Source organism: Enhydra lutris, unplaced genomic scaffold (genome assembly GCF_002288905.1).
Source record: "Enhydra lutris kenyoni isolate GAN:26980312 unplaced genomic scaffold, ASM228890v2 scaffoldscaffold10, whole genome shotgun sequence".
In the NCBI taxonomy this organism is placed as follows: Eukaryota; Metazoa; Chordata; class Mammalia; order Carnivora; family Mustelidae; genus Enhydra; species Enhydra lutris.
In genome coordinates this window covers 20,456,370-20,471,623 of record NW_019154094.1, presented here as the reverse complement: position 1 = coordinate 20,471,623, position 15,254 = coordinate 20,456,370, and the positions used below count along the sequence as shown (strand labels likewise).

The 15,254-nt window shown below is 40.1% G+C and overlaps 1 protein-coding gene across 2 annotated transcripts in view; it reads right to left on the bottom strand.

Annotated features, from left to right (window-relative positions):
* LOC111144220 (synaptoporin) overlaps positions 1–15,254 on the bottom strand; it is a 315,398-nt gene that overhangs the window by 44,320 nt on the left and 255,824 nt on the right. For both annotated transcript variants that reach the window (XM_022498431.1, XM_022498432.1), the window contains one exon: positions 5,763–5,961. In XM_022498431.1, the coding sequence (XP_022354139.1) occupies positions 5,763–5,961 (199 nt within the window). The remainder of the gene's footprint in view (positions 1–5,762; positions 5,962–15,254) is intronic.

The window sequence follows — 15,254 nt, the reverse complement described above, 5'->3', positions numbered from 1 at the left end:
TATGTTAATTTTTTTTTTAGATTTTTTATTTATTATTTATTTGACAGACAGAGATCACAAGTAGGCAGAGAGGCAGGCAGAGAGAGAGGAGGAAGCAGGCTCCCCGCTGAGCAGAGAGCCTGATGCGGGGCTCGATTCCAGGACCCCGAGATCATGACCCAAGCCGAAGGCAGAGGCTTTAACCCACTAGGCCACCCAGGCGCCCCCATGATATGTTAATTAAAAAAAATTTTTTTTTAATTGATGGCAATAATAGTGCGGCAGTGAGATGCTGTTAATTTACCACTTACTGTGTGCCTTTCCCTGTGCAAAGCGGCTTGTAGGTACTAACTCCTCCTTTCCTTTCAGCAGCCCCAAGATGTGTGTATTGTTACTAGCTTTGTTCTTCAGTTGAAGTAACACACTTCATACTGTTACAGGTCATATGGGGGATTAAAATCCAGGACTGTAGAGCTTAGCCATTACCCTCAAGATCACTGGACTAAAGAGTCTGAGTCCTTCTGCCGTTCACCTCTCTGACAACAGGCAAGGTTTCTAATCTCCCAGGGACACATTTTCCAACACCAGGTGCTCAGTAAAGAGGTGGTTAATTGAATCCATAGAATGGGGCCGATTCTAATTGCGCTCCTTCTCTCTCAGGCTTGTTCTGAGGTTAGATGGGAAAATACGTAGAATGCACAGAACGTAAACAAATGTGAATCACGACATCACTGTGTGCCGGCAACAGCTTAGCACCGCTAGTCCCATAAACTGCCTTCGGTCAACCTTTCTGGGAAAATCAGAGCTTTATAGGAAAATCAGAGAGCTTTTTCCTTTTCCACAAAATCTTGAAGTGGAGATTGATTCTCCTTAACTCCTAGAGTAGTTACTTTAAACCAAACCTCTTCAAACCAGGATTTACCAAAATGTGAGACAGTGTGTGTTATACATTCATTCTTAGAGCACTCTGTCAGCCCTGTAAGATATTTTTTAAAACTGACTTTACATTAACATGAAGAAACTCTAAAGGCTTCACAGTGTCACTATTTGACATGAGATCTGAAAATGGCTCAGAATATCCCGACACAGACATCTAGGCAGGAGATGGGCTTTAAAAGGATACTCTAAGGAGCAGGTCAAAATGATCTAACCCACATTGACATTTCAATTCACAATCATGCCATGATTCAGGTGGCCGTCTCTGCTCTCTGAGAACCGTCATTTATTCATATGTACAAGAAGGCATGCACTGTAGTGCTGTACAGTAGCCGGCTGATTCTTTTGGGCCGATTTTCTGGCTACTGGGTTATTAAGCATCATTAACAATTATGTTACTTCTGAAGACATTCTTATTTCCATTTTTACTTAAACGTGTACCATCTTGTTAAGCATATTCAGTAGAAATAGATCTTTTCAGAAAGTTGCCATTGGTAAGCATGGCCCCAGTCTGTCTGAAATTGTTCACGACTGCTTGCAAAGGGATAGGAATCAGTCCTGATAATCTCTGATTTATAATACCCATGGAACCTGGGAATTTAAAAAGCTTGTTTTCTGTCACTGTCGTCTTCCATGTGCAACAGAGATAAACAGTAGCACAAGCAGAACCCTACGATTCTAGCATCATAGCTTTATGGCAGGCATACCAGGACTCCTAATAGATTTTGAAGGCAAATGAAAAACGTCGATGACATCAAATGAGCAGAAAAGTCTAGGGGTTATAAGGTTTGGTTTCTCTATATCCAGAGTAAGACAATGTAGGAGCCGTCCAGGTGTATAAACCAACTGGTCTTACTCATCCCCACCCTTCTCATTTCATAGAACATTGCCTGCCAGGAATTTCGACCCTCTTGCATGGTGGTTATAAAATTTGGGCCCTGGAGTTGGAGACCTGGTCTCAAACGTTCGACCCTCTAATAGTGATGTGACCTGGGGGAGTCAGGTGATCTCTCCCAGCCTCCCTTTCCTCATCTTTACATGTGAATAATAACATAAGCTAGGGGGATGCCTGAGTGGCTCAGTGGGTTAAGCCACTGCCTTCGGCTCAGGTCATGATCCCAGGTTCCTGGGATCGAGTCCCGCATCGGGCTCCTTGCTCGGCAGGGAGCCTGCTTCTCTCTCTGCCCCTCTGCCTGTTTGTGTGCTCTCTCTCTCTCCTTCTCTCTGACAAATAAATAAATAAATAAAATCTTAAAAAAAAAAAAACATAAGCTAGGGTTGTTGTGACTGTTAGCTTTACGCATAGTAGATAATCAATACCAGTAGATATTATTGTTATTCTTTTTTTTTTTTTAAGATTTTATTTATTTATTTGACAGACAGAGATCACAAGTAGGCAGAGAGGCAGGCAGAGAGAGAGGCGGGGGGAAGCAGGCTCCCAGCTGAGCTGAGAGCCCGATGCGGGGCTCAATCCTGGGACCCTGGGATCATGACCTGAGCTCAAGGCAGAGGCTTTAACCCACTGAGCCACCCAGGCACCCCTATTATTGTTATTCTTATTACCAACATCGTTACCAACCTCATCCCTTTCCTACATGTTAATCTTATCTATGCATGATGTGTAATGTCATGTCCTAGAAGATTATAGAATAAGATGGGAAATTGTTAATTTCTAGACGTGAACCTGTTTAAGAGGATCCCTGACTTCTTTAAACTGCTTGAATTAGTTCATATCAGCATCATGTGGTAACTTTGTCGTTTCCCTACTGCGGAAAATTACAGAATAAAGAAAAAAATCTGAGTTTTGCTAAAAACAAAGCAACAACAAAAAAGAATAGATGACAACAAGAACTGAGGTGACCAAGTCATTATCAGTAGCCATCTTTCCGAATAAGTAGGATTGACTTAAAATGGGTACCATTATTGTTAACATAGCATTTGAACTTTTTTTTTTTTATGTTTGAATCCTCTTTTTGAGATCTTGTTCACAGTGTGAATTTTTTGTAACTTGCTAACTAACCATTAAGGGTGGGTATAATAGCTCACTCTTTATTCCCCAACTGTGCCCTCATCATGGTGGGGCCAGAATTGATATGGTTTGCCATTTGCGGTTGTAATGGCGTCCTGTGGACCCTCCATAGCCATTCTGCCTCTGTGACTCTTAGGACTCAGGCTCATTTTTAAATTAACTCTCATCTGCTAAGTAATGAGCACATCAGGTTTTTAATATCACAGAAGTTTCATCTAGGAGCCTTTCCTTTTTTATGACTAGAATTATCTCCCCTGCCCCTCCCCTTCTCCCACGATGTAATAAAACAGAACCTACCCAGCGTAGTACACAATTCAGGATTTCATTATATCCTACTTGATGGGAGAGAATATTTACACAGAGATGAAGTAGCATGCCTTCACAAGATTATCTCATATGAGGAGAATGTGGTTTTATATAGCAAAATAGATCTTTTTCCACTTTGTGAGCAAAGTAGCTGAGTCAACTTCTCTTAGGAAGTCAGGAGAGTTCCTTAGACTTTAGAATTTTGTAACCTGGTCTACACACACCCAGGAATGGATGCATGCACCTTGGTTCTGTGATTCATATATCGCAATCTCTTCTGTGTATCTATCTGCACATCATGGAAAGGCTAAGCCCAAGTTAGGTGACTCTTAAAAAGTATTTTAAAACCAATAAGGCTATTAGCTCCACTTTGGGAGAAAAAGAAAAGACACTTGTCCACAAATTCAAGTTCATTACTCTGCTTCTTCGGAGATAACATATTAAAGTGCTAAAAATTTGAATTTTGGGGGGCTTTCATACTTAATCACAAAGCTCTGCAAATGGGGATTTATTACAATTACCTTTCACAATGTGTTTATTTTAAAGTTCAGGTCTCCATAATATATTGATTAGATTAGATATCTGTAAAATCTATTTTACCCCCTAAAAGAATTTTGAAAAATTGGGTTCTTACTTGTATGAAGTTGAAACAGCTAATTTTGTTTTTATTAAAAATCTAAATAGCTCAAAAAACATCATTTCTGGCATATATATTGATATTTTAAAATGTACACACTGTGTCCATTTTTAAATGAATCCAATGAAGTCATTATTTGATACTCTCTGTCTTCCATTAAAAAATTAATATAAAAGTTCTCTTTAACAGTCGGAATTTTACATGTTCTTTTCACTCTCTATGAATTTGTATTTCCATTGTACTTTCCTCACATAGTATAATATAATATTTTTTATACTGGAAAGCATTTTACTGGTCACTTATTATATTCTTTGTAACACAAATATGTACATAGGCTTAAATAACTTTTTGCCCATGATTCTAATGCTTTAAGTGTCAAAAATTTACTTGGGATTGGGCGATATTGTTAATAAATATTATTAATGAACAATTATCCCAAACAACATATATTATACATTTGATAATTATTAAATTTAAAAAGTAAAAATTTTATTAGAAATATCTGGGCCTATTTTTTTCTACAATTAGTTTGCATACTTTGGGGGGAACAAACATCATTTCTAGAATGGGCCATGATTCAGCATAAATTCTCTCCCCATTTTTCATCTTACAGATGTGTTGAGAAACCCTGCTCGCATAAATGAGTAGATGAGAACAGATGGAGTTTTGTTATAGCAATGTCATGAATTTCCTTGAATTTCTTCTGAGTTATATGTCCTGATCACATAGTGATCTGTCATCAAAAGGTATTTTTTAATGGTCTATCAGTTGATGAGTAGATTAAGACTTTCAATTTTATTGAAGTAAAAAATTTGGAAACCTCCTTATATGCAAAAGAGTACATTACCCAGGCATTAAAATAACTCACTTTCGTCAACACCAACACCAATATTTCAAATGGGCCCTTTTTCATTAGCACCTGAAAAGTTTTGCCTCCTAGCAGTGTATTGTGTGGTGATATCTGGGATGGAGAAGATGGATGGTTTTCTTTTATAAAATGGGAGTAGGTAATTAAGGAAGAAGCAGCCAAGTATTTTTATATGCAGAGCATTCTCAGATAAAGACAAGTGTATACGTGAAGGTTGAGAAATTTAAAATGTATTTCCTTAAAAATTACTCACACTATGCCGTGAAGTGTAAAACTAGCGATTCACAGACCTGTACCCCTGGGGCTAATAATACATTATATGTTAAAAAAATATATAAAAATTTTAAAAAATTACTCCACACTCTTGTGCCCCTCTGAGAGTTGTTGTGCCCTGTAGGTGTGTGTGTGTGTGTCCCCCTATCGGGATATCCTGGGCTATACTGGTTTTGTCCATGTGAGTCCTTGGACCAGTGTACAAGGAAAAAGAAAGTAGGAGGAGGGTCAGTGGTGGAAAGAGAGAGAGATTTAGAGAGATTGCTGGGGATAGGGATGGGGGCTCAGAGATGGAAGCCTCTATGGCCAGTCTATCATATACTAACCGAACAATCCATTCAAATAAGCACAAGTCACACTAAGTGACCAGTGAGAAAAATGGTTGGCTGGCTCCATAATGCTGGAATTATAAATAAATCTGCAGTAAGCCTCACTCATCTTCCCTTGATCTCATGAGATTTCCAACCATTTATTTCAGAAGGGTTTCTAGCATGTCTCGTGATGCTTTTCCAATTCGGGGGTGCAAAAGAATGGCAGACATCATGCTTCTGTGTTAGATCCAAGAGATGTGGATGAAAAAGAATGTGATTTAAAACAAAACAACCCCCCCCAACGCCCCAAAAAACAAAACAAAAACCCTGCCCCCAGGGCTTGCCCAACTCCAAAGCCCTTCAAGCCAAGGGAAAGAAATCCGAGGGGACGGACAGGGTTACTGCAAGAAGTGAACCACTTACGACGAGCGGGCCGCGGTTGTTCTCCCGATACTTGTTCTGGAAGAAAATGTAAACGACGGTGGCGGCCAGGGAATAGAGGAAGGCGAAGACAGCGACCGTGACGAAGAACTCGGCGGAAGACGAGGAGTCACCAGTCAGTGCCAGCTTCTGCCGCTCCTTCCCCTCGCAGGTGGGCACCTCAAAGGTCACCTGATGCAACCTAAAGTGCCAGAGGAAACGAGACTCTTTATAAGGCACAGGAGACCGAGCCAGGCTTAAGGTCATTTGGTTGAATGTTCTCTTTTCTTCAATCGCCTGTCCCCTGACATTTTCCACGGCTGGCTCCTTGTTGGTATTCAAAAGTCATCTCCTGGGAGAGCCTTTTCCTATTAATCTAAAATAGCTCCTTTCCCGTAGACATTTTCTATCCCATCATCCTGATGAACATCATTCATAGCACTCATCACTAGTCACACTATCTTGATGATGTATTTAATTACCTCACGGAAAGGGCGTGAAGACGCCATCTTTCTGCAAAGATTTCCATGAGGGTGGCATCTTGATTTTCTTCTCTGTATATCCTGAATGCCTGACCCTTGTTAGGCACTCAGTATACAGGACTTGGATAAATGAATGAACATTCTTGATTCTGTAAGATGATGGATCAATACTGATTTGATTGAACTTTAGAACTTCTATTTTACAGAGTAATTTCTATCAGGCATTCAGACTCAATATATTACCTAACAGAGAGAAATAAGATTTGGAGGTAATACTTTCTGCTTAACAAATGACACCTAAGGAAATCCAGTATAGTAGCTCATGTTGTGAACTAGGTGGTAAACTATAATTTAATATAGGAGCCAAAATTCTGCTTCATAAGAAATAACTAAATTATTCCTTGAGTATTATGGAGGTGCTCAGAAATAGCCATAGGAGGGATATCAGCAAATACCACTTGGAAAATTATCTATGAAAGCAACAATAATGATAAAGCCATTGATGAACCTGGTAATTTCCCAATTAATACTAGAAAGTATTTTTCTTATTGAGCAAAACTGATCCCTTTAAAACAGATTTGTTGTGTACTTTCTCTTATACTTTATACAGTAATATAATGATAAAATAGTAGTAACAATAGTTACTAACATTGGGCATTTCTTTCTTTCTTTCCTTTTTTAATATTTCATTTATTTATTTGAGAGAGAAGAGAAAGCAAGCAGAGGGAGGTGCAGAGGGAGAGACTCTTCAAGCAGACTCCCTGCTGAGCATGGAGCCCCATGTGGGGCTCAATCCCATGACCCATGAGATCATGACCTGAGCCAAAACCAAGAGTCAGATGCTCAGCCAACTGAGCCAATCAAGTGCCCCAATATTGAAGCATTTCTTGTGTACCAGGTATTGTGTTTTATACTCATTATTTAATTGAATGCCCATGGCAACCCTGTGACGTAGGCACTTTATTGCCCCCTCCCCCTTTACAGAATAAGAAATTGGTCTTAGAAAGATTAAGTAATTTGTCCTAAGCCACATAGTTAGTAAATTCAGCAGGGATTTAAATCTGTGCCTGACTCCAGAGCTTGAATTTTTAACTTCTGCATTAACTGGTTTCTGTTAAATGATGAGAATATCAAACAGGATGAACGTTTCCTCCAAGTGAAGCTCATGGGTCACTAGCATTGCAATCGCTAGAGGCCTTGTTAAAAATGTACATTCCAGGGCCTTGTCCTACTCAACCACAATCTCTAGGGACAACCAGTGCAGGGAAGTCCAGTCCCCCTGAGCTCCGTATTTCTGAGAAACCCAGTCTTTTCTATTTATTGCTTGACTTAAGAGAGAGCTGTCTACACAGTCTACTTGATCTTGCTTGTAAATATTGAGGTTCCTCCTGTTTCTTATCAACCAGAAAGGGGTACGGTTCGGTACGATTCAGGAAAATAGAAGCATTCGTCATGGTTACATTGTAGAGTTCCTTTCCTCCCCTTGCCAGAGATATTAAAATGTTTCCCAATGGTTTGGCCTGTGGGAATGATGAAAAATGAAATAGCTTTAAAAGGTTATCATGCCAATAATTCTCATACAGGTGATTTTCAGATAATGTACACCTTTTCCTTGTTATTTTGTATATGTCATTATTCCACAAATTTTTAGCAAGTGGCTTGTAGTTCACACAATAGCGAGATGCCGAGGTACAGTAAGGAGCATAGGAGGGGCCTTGCCCATATGGAACTTCAAATGTAGATGGAAAAGATAGGTTTCCTGAGAGGACCCCAAGGCTAGTCTGGGGTGGGGGTGGGGGTCAAGGTAAGATCCCCTATGGAATTTTAATCTGCTGCTTGAAAAATGGGCAGAAATTATCCAGATCAAAAGTTAAGAATGAAAACACAGTGAAATGTGACTCTCTATCTAGTAGGCTACAATGAAAAAGGGTATGAGACTGGAATCACAATTGTTGGTAAAACTGGGTAAGAATAACAAGATAGAACTGGAATATGAGTTTTATTAGACAGATTGGGACTTCCATATATTGCCGGTGGAAATGTAAAATGGGGCAGCCATTTTGGAAAAACAGCCTGGCAGTTTTTCAAATGGTTAAACATAGAGTTAGCCCGTGACCCAGCCCTTCTGCTTCTAGATACATACCCAAGAGCAAGGGTAACATTTGTCTGCATAAAAGCTTGTACTCGGGAAATGAAACAGGAATGCTCATAGCAGCACTATTCGTAATAGTCAGAAAGTCTGTCAACTGATGAATGGGTAGATAAAATGTGGTGCCTCTGTACAGTGGAATATTATCTATTGTTGAGAAGGAACGAAGTGCCGACACACGTTCCAACATGGACAGACCTTGAGAACCTTCTGCTAAGTGGAAGAAGTCAGTCAGAAAGGACCACCCATTGTAGGATTCCATTTGTAGGAATGTTCTTTTAGAAAAGTCCAATCTCTGGAGACAACGGGTAGGCTAGCATTTGCCTAGGGCTGGGGGTGGTGGTGATGGGGATTCTAGAATTGGGGATGATGGCTAAGGGATATGCGATTTCTTTTTTGGGCCATGAAAATGTTCTAAGTGATGGATGTACAATTCTGTGAATAGACCAAAAACCATCAAGGTGTCCATTTTAAGGGAATGAACTGTAGCATATGTGGATTATATCTCAATAAAACTGTCAAAAAATAGGTAAGAAAGAGCAGGTACCAAGATCCTGCATAGGGCAGGAGCATTGCACATGGGAAGAGATGAACTATGTCCTGGAAAATTGGAACATGGCAGGAAAAGAGAACGAGTGGTATCCAGTGAGACAAAGAAGTCCTCCGGGGCCCTCACCGTGGGGCAGAGTGGGCCAGGTTATAAATTTGGGTCTTTATCATAAGATAAAGTTTGGAAAGATTTTCCTGCAATAAACAACATATAAAACAAAAATAGCAGGCAGGGCCATGTCACCTGCTGCAACTGTTCAGAGACAGGCACACTGGCTTTCCAGATGCCGGGTCAGCAGTGCTTCCAACACCCCAGTTCCTGGGATACACAGACTGGGTCTGCAGTCTTTGTGTGTGGTGAGGGAAGCAGGGAACAGGAGAATAAAAGAATTGGGTGGTTTGTTTTTTTTTTTCCCTATGCAATCAGCTGAATATCAACATTTCCCTTATCATCAAGTTACTACGTTGCTTTACGGTAAATGTGAACTGTGGCTATCTGCACAAGGCACACATGCACAAAAATCACTAACAAATCTGCTTATTAACGCCAGTGATTTACAGCTTGATATTTAGCCCACCAGTCACACTGGGGTGAAATCAAGAGAACAAGGGGAAAGAGAAGTTCCAAGCTAATGCTATTCTGTGGAAGGGAGTAGGGATCATTTATAAAGAAAGAACACGTCAGCTCGAAACGGTCTGAGTATAATAATTCACATGGCTGAACATTTTTAATGCTATATGATGATATGTATGACTAAACATATATTTTAACAGAGAGGCTCTTTTAAGCATCTAGTACATATACATGCATAAATATGTATGATTTGTTTTGGAGGGAGAGATTTTTGTAGTCAGCATGCGTTTGGTAGCTGTAATAATTTTGGAAGCAAATACCATTCATTTAGAATCTAACAAGGAAAAAACTGTTCTGTACAGATCGAGTGTGCTAGCTGACAGACTCTGGAAGCCAGTGGGGCCACCTCTGATCTTGTGAGGAACTCATCAGGGAGCAACTGCTGAGCCTGCAAAAGGGACCAAATGCAATTTTGTTGATTTCAAATGTATAATTCCCTTCTGGGTTGACCTGAGTCAATCAAGGGGTAATTGAATTTCATTGGATTTTACTGCACTGTGTCTACCAAAGAAAAGCCTCCATGTTAGAGTAGATTTTTATTTTTTTTTTTTAACTTTTTTTTTTTTTTTTTTAAAGATTTTATTTATTTATTTGTCAGAGAGAGAGCGAGCACAGGCAGACAGAATGGCAGGCAGAGGCAGAGGGAGAAGCAGGCTCCCTGACGAGCAAGGAGCCCGATGTGGGACTCGATCCCAGGACACTGGGATCATGACCTGAGCCGAAGGCAGCTGCTTAACCAACTGAGCCACCCAGGCGTCCCTAGAGTAGATTTTTAAAAAATTTTTTTACTAATGCTTAAACACAGTCTTTTAAACTTTTTACTGCTGCTTCAATGACACTAAAAGGGACTGCAAATGTACCTATTAAGCAAATCGGCATTGCTTTATGAATAAAAATGTTTATAACAAACATGGACATTTTTCAACCTCCACACATTGTGCGAGCTTCTTTACAGACCTGTTTCTCACTAAGCTTGGAACACCTTTCTTAGGTAGGTGTTATTACTAGGACCGTTATACAGATGTGGAGACTGAGTGCGCAATGAGTTTGCCTGAGGTCATGTGGCTAGTGAAGGGCAGGGGTGAGTCTCGGATGTGAGCGATTAGGTGGAGGCTACACCAGTAACTACTGTACCTTTCTGCCCCTCTGCTTCAGAAGTTGTAGCGTCATTAGATTATCAGTTGAATGTCTATATAAGAATGGCTGAGCCTTCTAATCTAATGGTGTGCAGATGACTTATACTGAATAGGATTCTAAACCAACATTCCTTGTGCTTCTACCTTGAAGTATGTGAATCCAGCATTGTACAAGGCACTCAGCAATAACAGAGTTGAATCCCTGCAGACCAGTCAAGAGGAAGTCATTAAAAACTGCCCATTTTCCAAATACGGACCTGGGTTACTCTAACATTTGCCTCAGAAGCAAGTAGAGAGCCGATGAACCTGCATGCATCGTGCACTGAAATTGTGATCACTGTAGTACCTGGGGTTCTTTATACAAAGTAAAATATTTAGAACTCGGAGGCACAGATTCCTCTTTAGGGAATAGGGTACCATCTTGGGCATCTGGTAGCAAGACTTTTGAAGTTATTGACCATATCTTTCACCTGCTGTGGAAGAACAGAGGACTAAAGCTCATAACAGAGCATCTGGGGGTGGCTCAGGGAGAGACAACAATGACATGTCCCGACGGTGGTGATCTCCCAGGAGCAAATGTAGGAAGCTGTAAGGGCTTTGGGGAGCAAACTGCTGTCGCTGAATTTCTCATAGCCAGAATCACAGTGGCCAAGGGAAGATCAGAGGGCAACTGGCACATTGTGGTGCTAAGCACGTTTCTCTCTGCTTGACCATTTTTCTGCAGCCCCTGTTTCAATCCTTTTATCAGTTGATAGAGACTTTAATCTTCTTGCTCCATTTTTTCCTCTCTTCACAATATGAAATATTGGCATTTGTCTGGTTTTACACGGACTTTTCTCTCACTAGCCATATGTGTCTGTATAATAAATGTGTTTGTGTGTGCATGTACCCACTCACACACACACCTCTACGTGCTCAGCCTGTATGACTCACAGCATAAATCACGACAAAATCCTGGAAGTTTAGCAACACATTCACACACTACATCTCATTTTTTCTCTTCAGAAAACTTCTCCATTCTATAGATGAGGAAGTTGGAGCTCAGTCATCTCGAAAGAATCATCAAAGATCACCCACTTGGCAGAGAGAAGAGGCAAACTTGGAAAACAACTCTGAGGGTTTGGTTTGGTTTTTTTTTTTTTACTTATGCAAATTTCATCTCTTAGATTTCCAAACTCCTGAATTCTCCATTATGCTCAAGTCCTTCTGAGTTGGGGAGGGGGATGTGTTGAGCTCCATGGCGAGTCATTGGAGAAGCTAAACAATGAGTCATGAGGTATGGGAACGGAGATTTTCTAGGAGGTCGATTGCAAACTGGTTTGAAGGACTTGCATATTGATTACAGCAAGGTTCCCCTTTATGCTACCAGCTCATCGTGAGGCCTATTTCCATACTATGGTCAAGATCTGGGGAGAATGACATCACAGGGCTGCCGGTATAGGATCTATTTGGGGTGGAAAGGGCAGAAGATGGGACAAGGTGGGGACTGGGAACAGTCTTGAGAAATATGCCCATTGCAGTGAGAACTGAGAGAAGGCCCCGGTACTTGGACTTGGGTTGCTCAAGTCATAAACAAGTTTGAAGCCTTCAGCTTGCAAAGGAGAAGGGAGAGAGTTTGTCCGAGATGCAGGACTCGCTGACCAGGAGTATCAGTACATGCAGGATGCCTCTGTTAACTAAAAGGGTCATTACTAGACTCTACCCAACATCAAAGCAAGCAAAAATAGAAAACAATCCAGTTCACAAACATCCTAAGAGGGTCTCAGGGATTCTAATGACTCTGTTTGTTCCCAGGAAGGTCTGTGGACCTGCACTCCTGTCTGCTAGACCTAAGAGCTCATCCCCAACTTCCTTATCTTCAGGTAAATAGCACTTTTAGCCAGCGAGCTTCATTTTCCAGACATCTTTGTCGTAACCTTAATTGAATCAAGGACAGCTTCATCTCTTGCAACAACCGCATATATTCACTAAAAACGTTTTCTTAAAAGACAAAAACAAAGTGAAAGACAAAATACTGTTCTTCTGCTCTTAAACACAATAAGGGTATTTCTCCTTGATGTGATTATGTATTAAATGTATCGAAGTTTATTGTCTCCATAGGAGGAACTTTCCATTACTTTCTGTGCTCTCCATTTTATTATTAGAGAAGATAATTTTTTGAAGGAGAGCAATAATAAATACTGAGCAGAGAGAACTGAACTCGACACTGGAAGCCGGAATCAAGGTTACTGCAAACAGTACTTTTTTCTACACAATTTGTTATGTTTGCACACACAAGGACATGGCTGGAAACTGCCCGCTCTGTGCACCACTGTCCCCCCAGCATGTGGCTTTCATTTCCACAGGCCGTAACAAAACTTACCCAACTTACTGGAAGTCTATTAGGCTAAGAAGGATCTTTTCAAATTTCATTCCCATTTCCCACAAATTTGTAACATTTCAAAATAAAAAGTTAGACTATAAGGCAATTAAAAAGAAATGGACTTGTAGAGGCCAGGGCATGTCCTAGAGTGGGACCCAGAGAAGGAAAACTCTATAAAACCCATTATAATGGCTTGCAAAGAGGTACTGCCATTATCATGAACCCATGACTTATTAATTTTAGTTTCTTCAAATAGAATTTGAGTCATAGAGAACTTAGACTGCATCTACATTGTCAAAGTAAAATAGATAATGGGGTCATTATCTGTATATTGCAGAGAAAATTCTTTTTATCTTATCTTGTTTGTCTTCCCTGAACTGTGGTACTGGACTGAAATGAACTATGAAACAAAAATCGTCCCAGAGTTTTCTTTTTAAAACTTGACTATCTAGATAACTGCTTATCTGTCCATTTTATTTGATTAGTATAGAAATGTTTCATAAATAAGCAATGTAAAGGATTTGACCAAAAAATAATTATTAATAAACACACACAGATGGCATGGGAGAGGGCAGGAGAAATCTGTCCGATCTTACTTTTTGTTTAAATTGAGGTCAAATTGATTGGATTCATTAATTCAGTCAAAATATGCTATTTTATAAATGTAGCCAATGCAGACATGTTTATAGGAAGAAAATGTACGTTTCTTCTTAATTCCATCCTCAGTATTAACAACTTACAAAAATGAAAATCAAACAGGGTTTTTAAACCTGCTGTTTATTACTTAATAGTATGACTAATACATACATTTTTTTAAAAAAGAGGATCTACCTTATTTTTTAATTTTTTAAGGATTTTTAAAATATTTTCCAACATTTTATGAATGTGCTACACTTTTTAAAAATTTAATTTTTTTTTTCGGTGTTCCAAAATTCATTGTTTTATTTATTTGTTTGACAGAGAGAGAAGAGATAGTGAGAGAGGGAACATAAGCAGGGGCAGTGGGAGAAAGAGAAGCAGGCTTCCTGCTGAGCAGGAATCCGGATGTGGGGCTTGATCCCAGGACCTTGGGATCACAACCTGAGCTGAAAGCAGAGGCTTAACAGCTGAGCCACCCAGGCGCCCCTACATAAGAGGAGATGGAGAGGAGAAGGGAGTTGAGGGAAATTGGAAGGGGAGGTGAACCATGAGAGACTGTGGACTCTGAAAAACAACCTGAAGGTTTTGAAGGGGACGGGGACGGGGAGGGGGGCGGTGGGAGGTTGGGGGAGCCAGGTGGTGGGTATTAAGGAGGGCACGTATTGCATGGAGCATTGGGTGTGGTGCAAAAACAATGAATTCTGTTACACTTTGAAAATACTTGAATCTAGAAACACCATACACAGGATACAAAATCCTTTTTTAACAGTCATGTGAAATATGCACAGGATAGACAAATTACAGTGCCAGAATGTTCTATATAGCTACATTGCACAGTTTTACAATAATTTTTTAAATGGTCCCCCATGGGTGGACATTTTGACTGTTTCCAACCTTTAACTGTTAAAACAATGCCTTGAACATGTATTTTTGGATATTTGTACAATAATTTTCTTTGGATAAATTGTATGATAACTTTCTTTGGATATATTTCTACAAGCTGAGGTGCTGGGTAAAAGAGGATATTAGGGTTCTCTAGAGAAACAGAACTAATAAGATATATACTTTAATAAATATAAGGAATTTATTTTAAAGGAGTGACTCATATGATTGTGGGTGCTGGCAAGTCTGAAATGCATAGGGCAAGCTGGTAGGCAAAGGATTCGGGCAAGTGTTGATGCTACAGTCTTGAGTCCCAAGCCAAGAAAACCAGAGTTTCTGCATTGCAGGCTGGAGACAGAATTCCGTCCTTTATAGGAGAACTCAGTCTTTGTTTGCCAGACCTTCAATTAATTGGATTCACTCATATCCTGGAAAATACTGCTTTATTTATTTATTTTATTTTATTTTATTTTTATTTATTTATTTTTTTTTAGGGGCGAGGGGCAGAGGGAGAAGCCAGCTCCCTGATGAGCAGAGGGCCTGATGTGGGACTTGATCCTGGGACTCCAGGATCATGACCTGAGCCGAAGGCAGTTGCTTAACCAACTGAGCCACCCAGGCGCCCAGTACTGCTTTATTTAAAGTCAACTGTTTGTAAATGT